Source organism: Gorilla gorilla, chromosome 2 (genome assembly GCF_029281585.2).
Source record: "Gorilla gorilla gorilla isolate KB3781 chromosome 2, NHGRI_mGorGor1-v2.1_pri, whole genome shotgun sequence".
Lineage (NCBI taxonomy): Eukaryota > Metazoa > Chordata > Mammalia > Primates > Hominidae > Gorilla > Gorilla gorilla.
In genome coordinates, this window is record NC_086017.1 from 109,692,634 (window position 1) to 109,716,776 (window position 24,143).

Consider the following 24,143-nt stretch of genomic DNA (forward strand, 5'->3'; position numbering starts at 1 on the left):
TCTTGAGTAAATTTTTGTAGATGGTGAGAGATAGGGAACCAGTTTCATTCTTCTGTGTATGGCTATCCAATTTTCCAGCACCACTGAATGAATAGGGTGTCCTTTCCCCCACTGTATGTTTCAGTCTGCTTTGTCAAAGATCAGTTGGTTGTAGGTATTTGGCTTTATATCTGGGTTCTCTATTCTGTTTCATTGGTATATGTGTCTATTTTTATACCAGTTGTCATACTGTGTTGATTACTGTAGCCTTGCAGTATAACTTAAAGGTAGCTAATGTGATGCCCCCAGATTTCTTTTGTTTGCTCAGGACTGCTTTTGCTATTCAGGATTTTTGGTTTTATTTGAATTTAGGATTTTCTTTTCTAATTCTGAGAAAAATGGTGTTTTTGGCAGGATATGATGGCACACGCCTGTAGTTCCAGCTGCTTGGGAGGCTAAGGCAGGAGGCTGAGGCTGAAGTAAGCCAAGATTGCACAACTGCACTCCAGACTGGGTGACAGAGTAAGACGGAAAGGAAAGGGAAAGGGAAAGGGAAATGGAAGGAAGAAGAGACAGAGAAAGAGAGAGCGAGAGAGAGAAATAGAGAAAGAAAAAGAGAGAGAAAAAAAGAAAGAAAAAGAAAGAAAAAGAAAAGAAAGAAAGAAAAAGAAAGAAAGAAAGAAAAAGAGAAAGAAAGAAAGAAAGAAAGAAGGGAAGGCATTGGTGGTATTTTGATAGGAACTCTACTGAATCTGTAGATTGTTTTGGGCAGTATGGTCATTTTCACAATATTGATTCTTTTAATTCATGAACATAGGAGGTTTTCTATTTGTTTGTATCATCTATGGTTTCTTTCATCAGTGTTTTGCAGTTCTATGTGTAGAGATCTTTCACCTCTTTGGTTAAGTATATTCCTAGGGTTTTTTTTTTCCTTTTTTTGCAACGATTGTAAATGGGACTGAGTTCTTGATTTGATTCTCAGTTTGGTCATTATTGGTATATAGCAGTAGTACTGATGTGTGTATGGTGATTTTGTAACCTGACACCTTACAGATTCATTTATCCAATCTAGGAGATTTTGGAGGAGTCTTTAGAATTTTCAAGGTATAAGATCACATCATCAGCAAACAGAGATAGCTTGATTTCTCTTTTCTAACTTAGATGCCCTTTATTTCTTTCTCTTGCCTGACTGTTCTAGCTAGAACTTCCAGTACTACGTTGAATAAAAGTGGCAGAAGTGGGCATTCTTGTCTTGTTCCAGTTCTTAGGAAGAATGCTTTCAGTTTTTCCTCATTCAGTATGTTGGCTGTGAGTTTGTCATATATGGCTTTTATTATTTTAAGGTATGTTCTTTCTGTGCCTAGTTTGTTGAGGAGTTTTATCATGAAGGGATGCTCAATTTTATCAAATGCTTTTTCTTCATCTACTGAAATGATTTTTTTTGTTTTTAATTATATTTATGTGGTGAATCACATTTGTTGATTTGCATATGTCAAATCATCCTTACATTCCTGGTATGAAACTCACTTGATGCTGAATTATCTTGTTGATATACTGCTGAATCTGGTTTGCTAGAATGTTGTTGAGGATTTTTGCACCTATGTTCCTTAGGAATATCGGTCTGCAGTTTTCCTTGTTTGTTGTGTCTTTTCCTGGCTTTGGTATCAGGGTGATACTGGGTTCATAGAAAGAATTAGGGAGGATTCCCTCTTTCTCCATCTTTTGGAATAGTTTCAGTAGAATTGGCATCAGTTCTTTGCATGTCTGGTAAAATTCAACTGCGAATCCATCTGGTCCTGGGCATTTGTTGTTGTTGTTGTTGTTGTCGTTGGGAGATTTTTTATTACTGATTCAATCTCACTACTTATTACTTGGTCCATTCAGGATTTCTGTTTCTTCCTGATTCAAACTTGTGGGGTTGTGTGTTTCTAGGAATTTATCCATTTCCTCTAGACTTTCTAGTTTGTGTGCACAGACATATTCACGGTAGTCTTAGATCATTTTTTTCAGTGTTCTACACATTCAGAGAAACTTTCTAATAATAAACTACAGAAGTGATCTCTGAAAGTATAGTCTTCATGTTGAAGTTTAACTGCCAGCGTGACAGTATTGGAAAGTGGGGCCTAATGGGAGTTGTTTGGGTCATGGGGCCAGATCTCTCATAAATTGATTAATGCCATCTCACGGGAGTGAGTTCTCACTCTAACAGGACTGGATTAGTTACCACGACAGTGGGTTGTTATAAAGCAAGTCAGCCTCCTCGGTCCCCTCTCTCTCTGCACAAGCCCCTTTCCCTTCCAGTTTCCTCCATGAGTTGAAGCAGCACAAAACCTTTATCAGATGAGCTGTCCACTCTTGCACTTTCCAGCCACCAGAATTATGAACCAAATAAACCTCTTTTCTTTATAAAACATCCAGCTTCAGTTATTCTGTCGTAGCCACACTAAACAGAATAAAACTGAGGAAACTGGGTACAGAAGGAAGGGGAAAGAAGTCTAGTTCATTGAATGTTTTATAGGCAATAGGTAGAAAATAAAGAATACCATTAAAAATGGACAAATCGGATAGTAAATGATTAAGACAATAGGGACCACAGGCATTTTAAAAAGTATAAATTGAAAAGCAGCACCTAGAACAAAACTATAAACCTTACCAAACACGAAAAGACACTTAAAAAAACCCAGAAGGACAGAAAACAATGTAGAAAAAATAAACACAACAAATATAATATACATAACTTTAAAAGATATGGAAGAGTTAAAATGTATCAGTTATAAATAAATGCAAATGGATTTAACTTAGACATTAAAAATATTTGCAATTTGGCTCATAAAGACCCCAAAATATGCAATATACAAGAAAGACACCCAAAACAAAGTGATTCAGAAAGGCTAAAAATAAAGTGATGGGCACAGACAGACACAGCAGGATAATGAAAACAATAAGGAATAAATAGGAGGGTATGTGTGTGATACTGGTGTCAAACAAAGGAGAATTCAAACTAAAAAGTAATATATGATGGGTAGGAAACCTTTAAATGTGAGAAGTCATAATTTAAAATGGAGATATTAGAATTATGAATATCTAGTCGACACAGCACAGCAACTTTATAAAAGCAAAACCTCCAGGATACAGCAAAGAAAGAGAAAGAACCACACCAAATAGGAGATCAAACAGATAAAATAAGAATATAGAAGACCGAAACAGCAAAATAAAGACAGATTTTTAAATGCATATCAAACTTTTTACAGTAGAGAGTAAACCTTCTCAAGTATATATAGAATATTCACAAAAAAACTGGTCATACATTAGCTTATAAAGTAGAAATTTTACAATGCTCTCTGACTATAATGCAATAAAATTATACATTATTAGCAATAACAAAGAAAGGTCCTTCCAATTAGAAATAAACCTATTAAACAATTATTGGGTAAAAGAAAAACATAAACCAAAGTTTAAAAATTCCTAAAAAATGATATAATTGATCCATATTAATCAGTGATATCATTCTTAAGGATGTGATCAAAGTAAAATTCATAGGCTTAGATATTTTTATCAATAAAAATGAAAGAAAAAGTGAATTAAATGCCTAGCTAAAACTAGTAGTTAATAAAGTAAAAAAAATTTTTTAAATCATGAAAATAGAGATTAATAATGTAGACAACAGAAAAACAATAGTTCTAATAAATCAACATTCATTTTTTGGAAAAATTTAACAGAATAGGCATGCCCCTAGCTAATTTAATGAAAAAAGAGGGTGGGAAGCATAAATATGTAAAATAAGAAATGACAGGAGGGAAATAACTATTGGAAAAACACTGAAATAACCATGTTAATAACTGTAAGATTCTATTTTACAGACATCATGGCCAATATATTAGATCACCTAGGTGAATGGGTAATTTACCAGGCAAGTACAGTTTATTACAATTGGATCCATTAGAGGCAGAAAGCTCAAACAGACCAATTTCCTGAGAAGAAACAGAGAACGTCATTAAGGAAGCATCTTATCAAAAACGCACCAGGCTAAAATAGCTTCACAGAGTGAAACCTTCAAAAACTAGATTGTTCAAATTCTCTGTAAATTTTTCCAGAGAACTAAAAAGAAAGGAAAACTTCATATTTCTTTTTATTTGTATGTATAGTATCAATACCTAAGCCTGATAAAGAAAATGCAAAGTAAATTACAAATTAATATCACACCAATATTTATGCAAAAATACTAATAAAACATTAGGAAACATAATCCAATGCCACATTAAAAGAATGCCACATCATAACCAAGAGATACTTATTCCAACAATGCACAGTTATTTCAATATTAGGGAACCCATTAATATAATACACTATACCAATAGATTTAGATAGAAAAACCATATCATTACCTCCATAGATGCTAAAAAAGCTTTTCAACAAAATTCAATAATCTTTCTTGATAACAACACTTAACAGAAATCAGTGGATACTTCCTATTATGGACCAGATACTGGTACGCCCCACCAAAATTAATTGCTGTTGAAGTCCCAACTCTTAATATGACTAGAGTTGGAGTTAGGCTCTTTGGAGAGGTAATTAAAATTAAATGGTTTTAGTTTTCCTAAGGTGGGGCGCTGATCCAACAGGATTAGTGTACTTATAAGAAGAGACATGAGAGAACCTGCTGTTTCTCTCTCCTCATCCCTCCAACCTCGTCATGTGAGGACACAGGAAGAAGGTGGCCATCTACAAGCCAGGAAGAGAGCCCTCACCAGAAACTGAATTGCTTGGCATCTTGATGTGGGACTTCTAGCCTCCAAAACTCTGAGAAAGTAAACTGCTGTTTTTTTAAGCCACTCGGTCTATAGATTTTGTTACGGCAACCTGAGCTCAGACACTTTAAATTTCCACTAAGATAAGGAACCCGGAAAGGATGCTCACTCTCTCCACTACTGTTTAACGTAGTCCTGGACTGGAGGTGTTAGCCAATACAATTAGATAAAAGAATCAACCATAGGCATAAGAAATGGAAAAAAAGGAAGTAGAACTATCTCTATCTGCAGATGTGATTGTGTATCTGAAAATCCCTAGAAAGTGAATGATAAAACTAACTGAAATAATTTTAAAAACTCAGTAAAATATCAGAAAAAAATCAACATACAGAAATACAATCTTCACATAATTAGGAACCCATTACAGGATATAATAGCAAAACAAAAACACCTCCATCTCCACTGCAACAAAGCAGATAAGATGTTAAGGATTAAGTTTAACAAAAAATGTGTAAACCCTACATGAGAAAGAGTTTAAAACAATCCTTAAAGACAACAAAAGTAGATGTGAAGAAAGGAGAAAAAAAAAGAGCTCTTGGTTTTGAACATGATAACTCAACATCATAAAGTTAATTTATAAACAGCATAATGTCAATAAAAACACCAACGAGCTTTTTTATGGAGTTAGATAAGCTGATACTAAACTTCACATAGATAAACAAACAGGAAGGAAGACCCAGGAAAACACTAAAAATGAACGTTTCTGAAAGGAGACTAAGCCCTATCAGGCATTAACACATACCATAAAGCCTCTGAAAGCCTTTACAAAACAGTCACATTCTGGTATGTGGATAGATACATCTGCGGAGTGCAACCCAAAGTCCAGAAATAGACCCAAGCACATACAGAACTGCAGTATATGATAAAGGCAGTATTTCAAACCACTGGGACAAAGATAAACTTTTAAATGCATGGTGATGGGACAAGTGGTTAGTCATATGGAAAACACAATGAGATCTATACTTCATGCCATACAAAAGAAAAAAACCCCGATGTACCAGGAATCTAAATATAAAAAATGAAATCATATAATCCCACTATGAAAAAAATGGGTAAATTTATCTTTAGTTGGGATATAGGAAGAAGCTTTCTAACTAGGACTTAGAATCTAGATGCAATTTAAAAAAAAGACTAATGAATCTAACTATTAATACAGTTTTAAAAGTTTGCACGGTTGAAAAAAGTACCATAAACAAAGTCAAAAGACAACTGGCAAATTAGGAGAAATTATTTGTAGCATATACCACTATTATGTTTATAGACTAATATCCCTAAAAGATAATGAGAAGTCCTAAAACCTGAGAGAAACAAAGACCAATAAAACTTGACAGATGGGCAAATGGTGTGTGCCTGTCGTCCCAGCTACTCAGGGGGCTGAGGTGAGATGATTGCTTGAGCCCAGGGGTTTGAGGCCAGCCTGAGCAATACAGAAAGACCTGTCTTTAAAAATAAAAAAAAACTTGACAGAAAAACGGGCAAAAGACAGGAAGAGATAAAAAGTAAAAAAAAAGGCCGTCAACATATGGGAAAAAACAGTTCAATTTCACTCATAGTAAGAGAAATGCAAATTACAACTATACTGAGCACTATTTATCATTATCAGTTGGCAAAACTTAAAAGATATGACAACACACTTTGTTGGGAAGGCTGTGGAAAACAAGCATTTTTATGCTATGGAAATGCAAACTGGTATAACTTCCAATTTGGCAATGTCTAACAAAGTATATAATTTACCTTTTGACTCAGCAATCACTTCAGGAATCTACACCAAAGACACCTCTAAGAATACAAAAATAGTTTGTAACTGTAAAATATTGAAAGCAACCAATACAACCATTCATAAAAGAGTGATTAAATAAACTATGATACATCCACATGATGGAGTTCTATACTGCTGTAAAAAGAATGAGGACTATCTCTACAAAATGATGCACAGTGATTTCCAGAAAACACTGATAGGTAGGGAGAAAGCAAAGTACAAAAGAATATTGAAAGAATGTTAAAGTTCGTATAAGAAAGGAGAAAACAGAAAATATAAATGTCATTTGTATAAAGAAGTACAGAAAAGATAAACACTAATGCAATTGGTTAGCTACAGGGAGTGAGTGGAGATGGGGTTAAAAGGAAAGAAGAAATGCACTGTAAAGGGGAGGAATGTCACTTATCTACCTTTTTGTACAGTTTTAACTTTGAGAATCATGTTAATGTTTAACATATTCAACAAAAGAGAAAGAAAACCAACAAGGATAAAGAAAAAACCTATAATGGAAGATGAACAGAAAGAAATGAACCAAACCATATTTCAAATGAGTAACATAACCACATTGAAGGGCAGGTGGTGGTGGAGTAAGAACCAGCCCAAAGAATTTTTTAATGTAGTATTTAGACTCTAAGTCCTCAGGTACGAATTCTAGGTAGCAGGCTTCTTTCAGTTCGAGTCATGGGTTAGCAATTCTAAAACTATTTTCTGGTTATAGCACTGAACAAGTAAATACATTACAGGTAATGGGAGCAAGATTTCTCACTGTCAGAGAAGTGAGTTAGAAAGAAAAATAGGAAAAGGATAGAATGAACCCTATAATGTTGCATTAGTATTAAAGGTATCAGCATAAACTCATGCTCTTTAATACAGGCAGATAAATATAAAAAGATATAACACAGGTACATGTATATACATATGTATATATAAATGTCTATTTACTAAATCTATTTGTTGATAGGGCATATGGTAGCTCATTGGTCTAAACCTAGCAACCAGACATTGATTTCTAATACCATTCTCCACTAAAAAGAACCAGGGTTCCCTGAAGAAATGGCTGATTCCAGGACTGGAGCAGGGCAATCACAAGATAAACCTCGAATATCCTGTGCCAGAATATAAAGAAGTACTCAAATAATGATGAGGACATCACCAAAGGACATAGGAGCTAGCGTGAAGAGGCTCCCACTGGAGATTTGGGACAATCTGAGCACCAAAATAATGACAGGAAAGGGTGATAAGTGATGGCCTAACACAGGAATCCATTGACTTCACACTGATATAAACAAACAAATGGGAGAGAAGGGAAAGATCCTGTTTTTAGTATGAAAAAAAAACCTAATAAATACAGAAGGAATAATGAAATTAGAAAATAATAATTGATTCATACAAGATTAATATGTCCCAAATCTAGTGGGTATAAGTTTGATGAGTAACAGGATATTTCCAACATTTCAAAGAGTCTCCCAATCAGACATGTATTGGTTATGAAGAGCAGCATAGTTACAGTGTAGAAAACTGAGAGACATCACCTTAGCCAAAATATCAAAGTTAATAGCACCAAAAATGGGACAAATCAATCTCATGTGCTCATGTGCCATGATATGATACACTGAGAACATCGCATCTGTGGTATTCTTGCCAAAAGTCTGTCACTGGAATCTAATAATGAGGAAGCATCAGACACACATCCCACGAAATAATTAGCCCATATACTTCAAATGTGAACATCAGAAACACAGAGAGACCAACGAACTCTCTTCTCCTTTAATGCTTGTTTTCTAAAGGGGCACTGAGAAAATATGATATAGGGGGGGAAAAAAAGATTCAGTGACATTATCCCTGAAATCCTGATGCCCACAATGTATTTGTTTCTATCCTGTAATTCTCTGCAGACCTATCTTAACCAGAATGTTAAATGACTATTCTTGAATTATCTTTATTTCTCTGCAATACGTTAAGAAACTTTTCTACCACTAACCATAGGCTGCTACCAAATGGAGGACCAGTGGGTATACGGTAGGTGTGATGGGGGAAGGGTGGGTACAAACTGAAGCCCATCAGGAACCATCATCACTCAGGCCCCTTGACCTTTCTGCAGCTTTCCATTCACCCATGAGGAGAATAGGAAAAAGCAATGGAAATAAGGGAAAGCTGAGATTTATTAAATACCTATTACACACTAAACACTGCAAAGTATTACTTCTTTTAATCTTCAGACCGTACAGAAAGTGACTATGAAGTCTGGGCAGGTTCAACACTTTGTAGAAAAAGGACTCTCAGCAAGTAACTCCTGGAGCTTTGACTAGAATTCAGCGAGCAATTTGAAACCTGTGCTCAGAATCTTCCCCACGCCACTCTTCCACTCTACCAACAGTGCCACTATGTATTATCTAAATATATAATTCTCGTTTTATTTTAACATAACCACTTTTCTTTATTGGAATTTTCAAAATTACACAAAAGTAGAAAGAAGAGGGTGTAACAATTCCCATCTGCCCATTACTCAGCTTCACTAATGTGCCCTTGTTTCTCCTATCCTTCTCCCTATTTCTGAAATACTTAAAAATAAATCCTAGACATTTGAACTTGAGAATGTCTCTAACAAATTAGAACTTAAAAATAATTTTAACATTATTACATCTAAAACAGTCATTCTTTACCATCACTGAATGCCCAATGCTTCAAATTTCTCTGATAATCTTTTTTTCTTTTTTTGAGACGGAGTCTTGCTCTGTCACCCAGGCTGGAGTGCAGTGGCTCGATCTCGGCTCACTGCAAGCTCCGTCACCCGGGTTCACGCCATTCTCCTGCCTCAGCCTCCCAAGTAGCTAGGACTACAGGCGCCAGCCACCACGCCCGGCTCATTTTTTTTTATTTTCAGTAGAGGCAGGGTTTCACCATGTTAGCCAGGATGGTCTCAATCACCTAACCTCGTGATCCGCCCACCTTGGTCTGATAATCTTAAAAATAATTTCTTTCAGTGGTTAGCTTGAATCAAGATCCAAGCAAAGTCTACATATTATTTTAGGAAGATATGTCACAGTGTAGAACAGTTACCTTCCCCCTCCTCCTATTTTTTTAAAATGCTATGTATATGTTGAAGAAACTAGGTCGTTTGTTCTACAGAATTTCTCATATCCTTAATTTAGTCCTTACACTCAGTAGAATGTATTTCTCTATCTCCCTTATTTCCTGTAAAGTGTTAGAGGGGTGACCAAACTGTGTTTCACTTTTCCTCACTGTTGCTTAAAGAATGCTCAGGTGGTACTGTCTGCTCCCTACTGCATCTGCAGGAGACATCTACTATCCAGTTATCTTCTATTAGTGTTAATATTACAGTAAGTTTTTCTACATCCTCAGGCAATTTGTGTTCCTAAAACTTTGTTCAACACCATATATTCATGCAATACGCACGTGGTGCTCAAACCACCAGGTTAATCAAGAAGTGACTGAGAAGCACCAAAGTTTATCAATCAGCAGCCTGGGAGATAGGGCAGGAATTTTTCCTCTGGTAGATAAGAGGCCAAAAAAGTAAAGAAGAGATGAAGGATTTCACTAGAGATGGAGAGGAAGCCAGAGGATGAACACAGTATGGTATTTAAAGAACAGTATACTGGATTCCTATTATAGTTCTGAAGGATATTTTACACACTGGAACCAAAAAATGTTTCTAAATAAACTCACAGAGAATTCCTAATTTTATAATGTTAGTTCACCTAAAAAGCCTTACAAATTTTTCCACCTTTCTTGCTTAAGAAAGGTACTGATGCCTAAATCAAAGGTTTTTAACCGTGACTGCAAGAGATTTTCCCAGGAAGCGTTTAAGATACTGAGGCCTGGGTTCCACCTAGTCAATTCTGATTCAACTGGTCTAGGATGGTAACTGGGTTTATGGTATTGTTTACTACTTAGGTGGCTCTAATATGCAGTTATAATTGAGAACCACTGCTCTTAATCAAGAACAACAACAATGGCCACTACCATTTACTAAGCATATATTATGTCTTAGGTGCTGTTTACTTTTCTAAGCACGTTACACATACTAGTTCATTCCCTGTATTTTTTACAAGAGAAAAAATGGAGAGGTCAGGTAATCTGGCCAAAGTCACACAGCAAGCTGATGAGAGTTATGCTTTAATCCCAGGAAGTTTGGATCCAAAACCCTTGCTTTTAATCACCATGCTATACTGTCTCCTAAGCATTAATTATACTTGTATTCTTCAATTGCAAATAAAACTATGAAAGGAAAACATTTTTAAAAATGAGATAATTGGCTGGGTGCAGTGGCTTACGCCTGTAATCCCAGCACTTTGGGAGGCTGAGGTGGGTGGATCACCTGAGGCTGGAGTTTGAGACTAGCCTGGCCAACAGCCTGGCCACCATGGTGAAACCCTGTCTCTACTAAAAATCAAAAAAAAATTAGCTGGCTATGGTGGCGAGCGCCTGTAATCAGCTACTTGGGAGGCCGAGGCAGGAGGATAGCTTGAACCCAGGAGGCGGAGGTTGCAGTGAGCCAAAATTGCACCATTGCCCTCCAGCCTGGGCTACAAAAGCGAGACTCTGTCTCAAAAAAAATAAAAATAAAAATAAAAACAGAGAATTAACTTCCTCCTTCTTAGTAGTACAGTGGCATCTTCGGCAAGGGTACCAATATGTGCTTATTAGAAAAGTAAATAAAGTAAACAGACAAGAATCTTCTCTTCCCAAAAGATTCAAATTCGAAATTTTTACACATATTCAATAATTTCCCACATAGCACCTTACGCTGCATGGTTATTTAATGTTAATATCAAAAAATACATCATTGAGACAATGATGTATTTACATGTACATTTACCAAAAAAAGTCCTACCTATTTCAGTTCTGCTGACTCCAATTCCATTATAAATTCTCAAGTAATTAAAGTGACAAGAATCAGAATCTTCAATGTCAAAGTCACCAAATTTGATGCGAACTCTCTCTCCCATCTTTACACGGATCTCCCATTCACAAACAGAGCTGTTGGGATAGGTCTGTGGGTAGTTTATGGATGTAAGGGTTCCACTCTCAGGGCCTAGTACAGTGTGTCCACATCCATCACCTTTAAAAAAAGTGAAAAGAATGATAAATTATTCTCACATATTTTACTTCCTCTATAATGATTTTTTTGTGAAGATTTAAAAATATGCACGACATCAAATATTTTATACCACCCATACTTTCTATTTTAATTTTTTTAATGGACAAATAATTGTACATACTCATGGGGTTCACAGTGATGTTCTGATACATATGATGTATAGTGATCAGATCAGGGCAATTAGCAAATGCATCATCACAAACATTTATCACTTGTGTTACCTGAAACTACATAATTTTGTTAACTATAGCCATCCTGCAGTGGTAGATTCCTCCTATCTAGCTGTAACTTTGTATCCTTTAACAAATCACAAGACCTGACATTGTTCTCAGTATATCTATTCACAGGAGGCAAGAGAAGACAAGTTAGGTCAAAATAATCAATGGTTACTTATATAATTTATAAGTTCAAGGAGATTTCAATTCTGAAAAAATAAAAGTAAATATAAATTAGTAGTCATTAAATATACACATACATGTTATAATAAATCCAATCTTCAAAAGAAGAGCAACTTAGAGTAATTGTTCAAAAAGTGAATGTAAAATATAAAAATGTGGTCAGCTTCATCTATTTACAAATCATGAACCAAAATATCTGTGAGAAGCTGAATGGACGCTCTTTTTTTTTTTTTAAAACTTTTTAAAAATTATACAAGTTCTGGGGTACACGTGCACAATGCACAGGTTACACAGGTATACATGTGCCATGTTGGTTTGCTGTGCCCATCAACCCATCATCTACACTAGGTATTTCTCCTAATGCTATCCCTTCCCCAGCCTCCCAGCCTCTGACAGGCCCCAGTGTGTGATACTCCCTTCCCTGTGTACGTGTGTTCTCATTGTTCAACCCCCACTTATGAGTGAGAACATGTGGTGTTTGGTTTTCTGTCCTTGTGATAATTTGCTGAGAATGATGGTTTCCAGCTTCATCCATGTCCCTGCAAAGGACATGAACTCATCCTTTTTTATGGCTGCATAGTATTCCATGGTGTATATGTGCCACATTTTCTTTATCCAGTCTATTACTGATGAACACTTGGGTTAGTTCCAAGTCTTTGCTATTGTGAATAGTGCTGCAATAAACATATGTGTGCATGTGTTTTTATAGTAGCATGATTTATGATCCTTTGGGAATATGCCCAGTAATGGGATGGCTGGGTCAAATGGTATTTCCAGTTCTAGATCCTTGAGGAATCGCCACACTGTCTTCCACAATGGTTGAACTAATTTACACTCCCACCAACAGTGTAATAGCATTCCTATTTCTCCACATCCTCTCCAGCATCTGTTGTTTCCTGACTTTTTAATGATTACCATTCTAACTGGCCATGAGATAGTATCTCATTGTGGTTTTGATCTGCATTCTCTAATGACCAGTGATGATGAGCATTTTTTTCATATGTCTGTCGGCTGCATAAATGTCGAGAAGCTGAATATTTCTAAAAACACTATGTACGAAAGATTATGCAGATTACTGACTATTACAGACTACAAGGCACTCCTTCTTGAAATTATTAAAGCAATATTTAATGAAGTTTAATTCTATATTTACCGAAATTTAACTTTTTAGTAGTTCCTCCCGCACACCTTATTTTTTCCCTATAGAATAAGAAGTAAAATTAAAGATTTGAAAAAATGACCTTTATATATTGGCAGCAGCATTACTTGCTCCAGAAATTTATTCAGCAGCTAAATACGGAAACTTAGTTAACAACATGTTTGTAAAAATGAAATATTTGCATTCTTTATCATAAAGTTTGTATTTTGTTTTTACTGAGTACCCAGAAGGAAAAATTAATGTTCATTTAGGAGTTTCAGCAGCTGCTCCAACTGTACTGTTCAGCATTCCGTAACAATGAGATTCAAATAAATCTCTTTCTAGTAGGATGATGAATATATGCTTTAAAATAACAGCATTTTGTCCTTCAAAACAGTTATTTATAAATCACCTTTTGGAATAGTACAGCACTTACACAAAAACTATATTAAAAGTGACACTGCTGAGTTCTAAACTCAATAGGGACACAGAGGGCTGTAACAGAACTTTCTACTATGTTGATTATTTTTAAGAACAAATGTAGTGCTAATATTTGCTAGAAAAGATGAAAGCTTTCAAAAGCCTACGAATAAGAACTTCATATAGTTTTTAGTAAGTGGTGGATGCTAAATAAATGTTTATTAATTGAATAAGGAAACTGTACATTAATCTATGAAAAAGTAATTTCAAATTAGTCTCAAAACTAACTTTAATGATGGAACAACTTTGTACCTAAATTCTTATGACAATACTTAAAAATCGTATCCTTGGCTGATAAAGAAATTTTATTGTTGAATCCATATTAGTATTGCTCCTTAGTCTACTTTTAAAGGTCAGTACTAGAAATCTGGCTTTCTGAACAAGTATCTCTCACACAAAGCTTAGTTTTTAATCAACATTAAATTTTAGCTATCTTCTATACTTGCTTTCATTTCACACACAACAACTAGGCATAGCAACTCAGTAACACAAAAATATATAAGGGCAGAATGTAATAAACATGTGGATTTCTGTGCAATATATCCGCTGGTCTTTTGCAAATATAAAATGTAGGATGTTACACAGTCCATAAAAAAAAAAACCCCACAAATTTCCCCTGAAACTGGCATGAAAATACCTTGAATATCTCTGCTGGATATCAGCTAAATTAAAAACATAGGGATATAAAAAGATCTACTGTGAAAATAAATAAATTGTAAGATAAATAACTCTTAAACAATCGCTAACATTTTTTCTCAGAGGAAAAAACTACCACCCTAAGACAGAGTTCCTAACATTATAAAACTAGTCTGAAATGCCCTTACTACTGAAAAGATGAAAACATTCTTCCCGTAGGTGGTTCAATCTTCAAAAAATAACCACTGAATAAACAAAGTAACTCAAAATATAAATGCACGTTCTTTAGTAAATAGAAACAAAGGCAGCTTTTAAGGTGATTGAAAGTGTAGATGAATTTCAGAAACTCAGGCATTTTCTACTGACAGCTGAATCTACGACTTTGTAGTGGCAGATTCTCACACTTAAGGTATTCCCCGTAGGCTATTATTCAACTTACGGTTGTCATTTAAAAATGATTTTTACAAAGAGTACACGCAGAGTGTTAGGAGTAATTTTTAGGCGTCTTATGCTCATGTTTGAGTCTCAATAAATACACGAAACATTTACTGCCCTTTCCAACATGAAGGATAATTTCTACAAAAGTTAACAAAAGAAATACTAACTGATGAAAAACAGGACTTTTGCATGCATGCCGATGAAGAAAATAATTACAGAGTTGTCTTTTTTCATAACCTTGTGTAGGGGGAGGGCAGGAACAGTCCACAAGTAACGTGCCAAGAATGTTCTAAAATATGTGATGGAGTTCAGAGCTTCCTCCTCTTGCAAGCAAGATGATATGCACCAGAAACTAAAGTTAACAACAGGTCTCCAATCTACAGCAATGAACAAATTTGAATGTTTTGTATCTCAAAAAATATTTGACAAGTTTAACCTGACTGGATAAATAGCTTAACTAAGCACCTACTGCTATGAAATATATGTTCAGAATACTCCAGTGCAAAAGGGAAGGCTAGACATATACATGTTTTTTGCTTATTCCAAAAGAAATACCTTTTACATCGTGACCCTATACACTCTCGCATGCATGCTCATGACCCACTAAAGTATTTCATGACCCCCTAATGTGTCCCCAACTGCAATCTGAAAAACACTGTGCTAGGTATGCAAAGGTCTTAACACTGAATTTGCAAATCAAGGAAAGACCTCGTTCTCATTTTCACCCCTAAATTAGAAATGTGTTTCCAGTTTATTTTTACAGTTCTTAAAAGTAAAGCCTATTCCACCAAGATACTTAAAATACGACAAAATATTTAAAAGTAGAACTAAAATTGGGAAAACATTCTTGATCAACCAATTATGTAATACACTTAGAGCAGTGATTCTCAAAAGGTGGGTTGCAGGGCAGAGGAGAAGAGGACCCCACAGATGCAATTTTACCTCCCATTTGGCAGTGTCTTGAGACAATTTTGGTTGTCACAACTGGAGGGGGAGGGGTGTTTTTGGCATCTAGTAGGTAAAGGCCAGAAAAGCTGCTAAAACATCATGCACAGGAGGTCCCTCAGAACAAAGAATGACCAACCTTAATAGTGAATAGTGCTGAGGTTAAGTGCTGACTTAGAGTTAAAGCTAGAAAATCTCAGAAAAAAGATCTGGTTTAACTCTTGGCTGGGTTCCATTTGGCCCAAAGGGTAATGCTGTTCTATTCACTAAGAGACTGGTTTTCCCCCAAATATCAGCAGTTATACTAAAGAGTTTTATGTTCCGACTTTCCAATTTTAAAAAAAAGTAAAAGGAATGTTTTATTTTTCTTTACGTTAAAGAAAAATATGCTTTTTATTAGTCTACAGACCTCAAATGATATATATTTTTTCTGGGTCAGGAGCTCCTAACATTAGGAGGGAAAGGGAGCTAACGGTAATCATCTGTGACTGCTATTAATTCTGAGTAGCTTTGTACACTGGGAAGAATAATGATCTGTGACCAGGCTACACCACCTACTATTATTCCTCCTCATAAGGCAGAATTGACAAAAAGAGTAAAACTACTATTGGAAAAAACAACGTTCAGAGCACCAATCCATACATTCTCACCAACTCCAACTTCACTAACTTTCTCCTTCTCCAAACTCCATCAGCACTATCACTGACAGGTTCTCTTTTTCATCTTCCTCCTCGACATGGTCTCCACCAGACTATAACTGATCAAAAAGGGTAGAAGCCTGTTAACCTAATTTTTGAATTTTAATTTTATTTCAGCTAAGAATAAACACTGGAATTTGATCTTAATGATTCTTTGGCTGCACATTTATCTAGGGAATTACTCATAGAACATGTGTTCACTTCCTCTGAAGAGTGTAAGGTCAGATGTGTTAAGCCAGATACAAATTTTGATATTATTACAGGAAAAAAACCCTTTTTTTTTTTTTACTACTTATCCCTAGAAAAAAGAGAAAGAAAATTAAACGTATTTAAATGACAATGAATTATTGCAACAAAGAATGCATACTTTTTTAGGCTACTCTAATTAAACTCCAAATCAAGTGTGTTTTTTGTTTAAGTATGTGCTTGTGATGCTAATTCCATATGACTTTCCAGCCACCCCCAGATTTTAGCCATATCACTACTGATAAATTGTATTAATTATATTCTTATATATGCATTACTGAATTTTAATAATATGAACATTGTGATTTCCAAAATTATTTCCTTTAACAGCAAATGCAGGATACACTTGCACAAATATGCCAAAAATGGAGAGCAAAGGTTTAAACTTTTCCAGTGAGTTTTCAAGGTTTTTTTTTTGGTGAACTGGTGAGTCTGACTATACTTGCTCTAAATAACTGTCACTTTGGTCACATAATACATCTGCGAGACCTTAAAATGAGAAAGCATGGAGCTTTTACGAAACAGAAAAGTGTTCAGAAGAGTAAGTTGCAACTGTTAACTAACGTATCTGATTTCATTTGGTTACAATAAAGTTTTTATTATTTGGTACTGTGAAGTTTTAGACCAGAAGTACTATATCAACCTTGTAATTGTGAGGTTTGTTAAGTTGCATCACTACAAATCTCAGATAATTCAAATACTACTCTAATTTCACTTAATTTTTTAATGTCCTCTTTAACCCTGGTAATTTTCCTTGTTCTGAAGTTTTGTCTGAAATTAATACAGCGACTCCAGTTTTCTTTAGTGTTCACAAGGTATATCTTTCTCCATCCTCACAGTTTTTAAATTGTGGTAAAATATATATAACATAAATTTAGTATTTAAAATATATTTCACTTTTTAAAGCAGTTTTAGGTTTATAATAAAACTGAATAGAAAGAACAGATATTTGTCATATATCCCTTGCCCCTACACTTGCATAGCCTCCTTCATTATTAACATTCCTGACTAAACTGATACATTTGTTACAATTGATGAACCTACACTGACACATCGTTATCACCCTGAGTCCACAGTTCATATTAGGGTTCACTCCTGGTGTACATTCTATAGGTCTGGACAAATATATGACATGTACCCACCACTATAGTATCATACAGAGTAGTTTCACTGCCCTAAAAATCCCATGTTCCACCTGCTCATCTCTACCTCCCCCAAAACCCTGGTAACCACTGATCTTTTTCGGGTCTCCCTAGTTTTGCCTTTTCCAGAGCATCAAACAGTTGGAATCATATAGTTGGTAGCCTTTTCGGATTGGCTTCTTTCACTTAGTAGAATGTATTTAAGTTTCCTCCATGGTTTTTTGTGGCTTGATAGCTCATTTATTTAATTTTTAAAATACTGCATAAGACGCACATGCATTCAGAGTCCAAAGAGGGTCAATGTGACAATTTCTTTAAAAAGACATTGCCCCCAGCTTCATTCTTTTTAAGCTCAAACTCATCTCTGCATGTGTGATAATCTACAAAACTGAATAACATGAAGGAATGTGAGCGATATATAAATCCTCTTCAACTCCACCATGCACATACTCTACCTAGAATGCAATGGTTATACACACTGGAGTCATACAATCAATTTAAATGTCCTCTCTACCACTCACTATGACCTTGAAAAGGTTACTTATTGCTGCTAAATCGCAGTTTTGCCAGGGGTAAAATGGGAATATTAACAATTCAAGCTACCAAGGTTAAGATTTAAACGACATACCATACGAAAACAACTGGTGTCAAGGTCCTAAGCCATAACAATGTGCTCAATAAATATTTGTGAGTACTATTATTGTCATAAAAGACCAGAACAGCTTTTGCCCATTGTTTATTGACCCAGTACACTTGGCTACAATCTGGCTAAAGTTAAGAGAACAACAGCACATTATTTAAGGAAATTTAAATTTATAGCAGCTTTAAAGCTTCTAGTGTCTTGTAGAAAGTATAAATTTATGAGAAAGTAATGCTCACTAATCAACCCAATGACCTCTACTGCAGTTCAGTAACTCACTCTCAGGACCACAACCTGGACTTTATTTTTGCCATTATTGGAAACTACTCCCAACTCTGAAATCTTAAAAACTTTAACATCTCGCTCTTCTGGTTACAGTCTCCTGACCTCTCAGCTCTCTTACACCCACTGCATACTTTCTGTGAACTGGATTTCTCTCTTCTCTCTCCATCTGTTAAGCTGATCCTGGCCTCACTTCTTTCTCTACCTAGTCTGGGCCTCACGTCCAATATATTAACTACACTCTTTCTGATACCTTCGCTTTCTAGCCACTGTATTCTTCTTAAGCATATATCTGCCTGGCAAAAGCTCCACCCTAGATCATTAAATAATTTCCCTTTTCAAAGAGTTGAGCACTATAGAAAGAGAAAAAACTCACAAAACCCAGGAGATGAGTGTCATCAGATAGTAATGGGTTCCAGCCTCAGATGGGCACTCAAAGCCTCTCAGTTTTCTCTTATTTGGTGGTACTCAAAGTCAAGTCAATGTTAGAATCACTTACAGGCTAATTAAAGGTTCTCAGGCTCCTATTTCCACCTCCATGGATTCTAACAAGTATGTCAGAAAGATGACCTGAAACTTGGAAATACGGTAAAAAAAAAAAAGTGTGCAGCACATCCTTTAAATGTCATAAAAAGCAAAAGCCACTCAAAGTTATAGGGCAAAATAATTACCACCTGCTATTTAATGCTGATTAAAGGTTGCAGTCTTGGTTACATGTTAACTTACAGATTGCTGTTTGGTAAAGATACACATAATTTCTCTATAGTTGAAAAAATAACCTATAGGTAAAAGTTTAAGGCTTTGTTGGCCATTAATCAGTTTTGGCCATCTAATGCAGCAATCATATCCTAACATTGCCTATAAACACCTAGCTTCTCAAATACTCTATGGACAGTTTTAACATTTTACTGATTCCCTCATTAATGAATGAGTTGAACAAAATATTTGGTGTGTTCATCTTATATTTGCAAGACACTGATTTTGCCTTTTTTGCAAATTATAACCTGTAATTGTAGTTCTTCAGTGGGGCCTTGGATCTGCAGTTTTACAAGCTTTAAAACACTAAGGGTAACAACGAAAAACACACAAAACCTCCTTCTACATGGTGTCCCCTCACCACCCCCCATCTACCACCTTTTTTCTCACTTTTTCCTTCTTGTACATAGATTTCTTTAGTTGCCTATACTTGATGTCTTCTTTGCCTCCTTTTCTAATGTCAATGCACTGCAATTCACGTTCAAGACTGTTGCGGGTTGAATTGTGTCCCTCAAAAAGATACATGTTCAAGTCCTAATTTTTGGTACCTACAAATGTGACCTTATCTGGAAACTGGATTTTGCAAATGTAATCAAGTTAAAATGAAGTCATTCTGGAGTTAGAGTAGGCCCTAATCCAACAACTGGTGTTTTCTAAGAGGAGGAAAGTTTAGACAGAGATGCACGGAGAACCACATGTAACCACAGAGGCAGAGACTGGAGTGATATATTAAAAGCCAAGCAATGCTAAGAGTAGCAATCACCAAAAAGCTAGAAAGAGATAAGGATCCTACCTTAGAGTCTTAGGAAAGAGCATGGCCCTCTTTACACCCTGCTGTCAGAATTCTAGCCTCCATAACTGTGAGACAATAAATTTAAGTCAATTAAGTTTGTGGTACTTTGTTACAGCTGCCCTAGGAAACACACAGATCTACATATCCAATGAAACTCTTCACTAAAGCAGTCAGTTTCTGAGCTGCCAAAAGCCAATGGAGAATTTTCCATCCTTATCTTTTGTTACCTTCTACAGCATCTGGCATTGCTGGCACTTCCTTCTCTTGCTTCCTTCTCCCTTACTTCATATCTCCCCTCCCTCCTTCTTAAATCTCTCCTCCCATGTCTTAATTCCTTTAACCCTCCAACTGCATCTCGCAGACACCTTAACTGTATGTAACCTTGTTACTACAAGCTGTTGATGTTGCTGTTCTTCAGAGTTCTTTCCCCACTCTGTATTCTATGTGGGCAATCTACTCCTTGACTTCAGTTGTCACTAAATGGAGAAAGCTCCAAAGTCTTCAATCTTATCTATATACATACTAAGCACTTTTACTCAGAAGTTCCACAGCATTTGAAACTCCACATGTCCTACGCATTCAATGAACAACCTCCACATGTCCTGCAGTGTGCTACTAGGTATTAGGAACAACAGTAAAAATGTCAGACAAGACCCCTGTCCTTACAGAGTTTACAATATAGGGAGTAAGACAAACAGAGAGAGTCATTCCAGGGATGATGAGTACTAAAGGGAAGTAATGAGTGCTTCAGTGTGAGTGTGAGAATGTGTGTGTGTGTGTGCATGTGTGACAGAGGGAGAGGGAGAGGGAGAGGGAGGGAGAGAGAGAGAGAGAGAGAAAGAAAGAAAAAAGCAAGCAAGCAAGCAAGCAAGCAAGCAAGCAAGCAGTTAGCTAGGTAGAAATCCTGGTGAATGAGAGAAGTGGAATGCAGGAAGACGAAGAAGATTCCAGAAAGAAAAATCTCAATATTAAACTGACTTGGCTCTCTCAAATTTAACTAATCATTATATTTTATACTTTTTGTCTCCTTAGCAGTTCTAAATTTAGTCCCTCTGAACAAGTGCAGGCCCTTGCAAAGTTCTCTAATAGGTTTCCCCAACTTTCTATCTTTTCTCCCTCTAATCCACTGTCCACACTCCAGCCAGAGTTTCTTAAATACTAACTGGGTCATGTAGGTCCCTTATTTAGAAATCCTTTAACTGTTTTCCACTGATGATACAACAAAGTTCAAATGCTTCAGCCAGGATACAAAGGCTATCACAATCTGGCCCCTGATTCCCTTTCTGGTCTCATCTCTTCACTTTTCCCACAACCTCTTTGTTCCACAGTCCTGAACTATAGGTGACTCCCCACATGCTCCACGCTCTCACCTCTGTGCCACTGCACTTGACATTCCACTCTGCCAAGAATAACGTCCCTCCTCCTTTTATCCACCTAGCAAATACCTACTCAATGTTATTTTCTTTGTGAAACCTTTCTGAAGCTCCTGGTGTTTCTCCCTATTTCCATAATAATATCTTTCTGTACTTAATATGCTTAACTATGCATATTTATGTCAGGTTACCATACCAACCTATACAATTTGGTTAGAAAGGCAATGCATTCTATTCACCTTTGTAAGCATACACACAGAAATAAAACATACAAGGCTCTTAGCACATGCTGTTGAATGAGAAATAAGCCTAAACTAATGTTATGGTAGACAACTAACACATTAGAAAGTACATAGGCTTTGGAGTCCAACAGACTTAGATTCAAATTCTAGACATGCCAGTTTTCAAGATCCTGGACACTTAACCGCCACAAGCTTACATACCCTAACCAGTATACCGGTGAGGATGCAACTACCTAACGGATGAGGATACCACCACCCATCTCCCAAGATAAATGTAAAGGTTCAGTAAGAACTTCTTTAAAATACAGTGGACTCTTTATAACACTCTTTCTCCTAGAAGAGGATGCCTCTGTTTATCTAGTACCCTGCCTTATCCTTCTCTGGAAGGTGCTCTGCAGTTTCCCAACAGTTTTAATATGACCTCATGCCCCCTGGTTATTTGACTGGTCCAAGGGTGGGTACTGAATCACACTGGGTCAATGTGAGGGCCAACTCACCCTTTCCTGGACCTTGTACAATAGGGAAAATACAGAATTTCTCCGTGTTAAAACTGTAAGCCTTCGGGATTGCCAGCAGCTATGATTCCTTCCACAAAGAGAAAGCCAGACTGAAGCAAGAGGGAAGAACTAAGCTGAGTCCTTGGTTCCTGAAGTCTAGCTGCATTCCTGCCTTCCCCTCTCAATCCTCCCAATAGTTTCTCCTTCTACCTTAATCAGATATGGATTTCTGTTCTCTATAACCTCAAAAGTCCTAACTAAAACACTCTTCCTCCATGCATGCAACAGAATGTCCACCTCACATCCAGACCTATAAAGCTGGCTTTTAGGATGCCAAGAGTAGACAGAAACAAAGGTATATCAGGAAAGAAGAGATAAAATGATCTGAGATGGTAGGGATCAAAAAACACTGAAGTACACCAACAGGCAGAAGGCTGAAGAGGCAGAGCAAAGGTCAAAAAGGAGAGCACAGAACTCAATATTAAGGTTTGGGTGGGCTGGAGACAGTCATGCCTTTCCACCACATTCCTCTATTGCATGCTCTGACTCCTCTCACTGAGCTGGGGGTGGAACAATAATTGGGGATAAAGGGAAGAGGGATGGAAAAGTGAGTCTTAGTGGAACGGAAACATATAAAAATGGAAATTTTAACTGCAGAGTAAAGTGAAACAAAATTTTCTTTGACATATTGATTCATTCATTGAACAAAAATTTACTTGCTACCCAGATTTAATCCCAGCCCTCGTTACAGTCTAAAAAGAAAGATGAGTTACATATTTTTAAATATTTAGAGTAGTAACTGGATGTCAAGTTCAACAAGGCTATTATTTAAATCCAGGTATGTCCAAGTCCAAAGCCTCCAGATTTTCAAAGACCACTGTAGTAAGAAAAAAAAAAAAAAGAAACCAATAATAAAGATAGGCAAAGCTGCTTGGTTTTTCAAACTAAAACAAAAACCAAAACAAACAAAAATCTGACAGTGTAAATGACAGTTTCAGTAAAGCAGAAACAAAACCCTTGCTTTTTTATTGCAAGGGTTAAAAAATAAATTAATAATTTAACAAATATCTGCTGTGTGCCAGTCACTAAGAAAATATACAGCACAAATGTAGATTACCATTTAGAAAGCTCGTCACTGAAAAAAGCAGAGATACAAGGTACCACAAAGCATTGAAAAAAGAAATATGTAAAAGCCAGTGGCATTTTGAGCATGTTTCCAGATATAAAGTAAAAGTGCCATAAAAGTGTAAAGCATGCCAAAACAAAATTCACATTCCCCAATGTAGCAGTGCTCTGATAGGAAGAGGACAAGGTTTCAGGCAGGAGGAAGTCACACTGTGCAAGGATTAGGAGCAGGGCAGGAGTTCGGCTGTACAAATCAGCTTTACAAAGTGAGATAGTCTGCTAAGCAGTAATCCCCACTTGTTACTTGATTAGCCAGATCTCATTTGTGACAGATCTAATCATGACCACACGACTTAATCTTGTAACTATGAGCTATCCAGAACCAGAGAAAGCAAAGAATGGGGATTATCACATGGGCCCAAGTTTGGGAACTGTCCAAGATCAGGGAAAGGGCATTGTTGAGATGATGGATTTGGGGTGCCTGAGTTGAGAAGAGATAACCAAACCTAGTGACAGACAAATGAACCAGGTGAAAGAGGAAGCACCTGAGGCTAATGTCAGGCCTAACATCGCAGATACAAACTCCTCAGTCTGCCCCTCAATGGGAAGTCCTCCACAATACGTTCCAGCCTCCATTTCTCATTAC

The 24,143-nt window shown here is 36.3% G+C and overlaps 1 protein-coding gene and 1 pseudogene across 2 annotated transcripts in view; both read right to left on the reverse strand.

Annotated features, from left to right (window-relative positions):
* The window catches only part of DCBLD2 (discoidin, CUB and LCCL domain containing 2), a 99,878-nt gene that overhangs the window by 68,187 nt on the left and 7,548 nt on the right, over window positions 1-24,143 (reverse strand). Inside the window, exon 2 of one of the 2 annotated variants that reach the window (XM_019024002.4) lies at window positions 11,402-11,629. The exons of the other annotated variant lie outside the window; for it this stretch is intronic. Coding sequence (XP_018879547.2) covers window positions 11,402-11,629 — 228 coding nt within the window. The remainder of the gene's footprint in view (window positions 1-11,401; window positions 11,630-24,143) is intronic. 2 annotated transcript variants of the gene reach the window in all.
* On the reverse strand, window positions 1,959-2,056 carry LOC115934067 (uncharacterized; annotated as a pseudogene).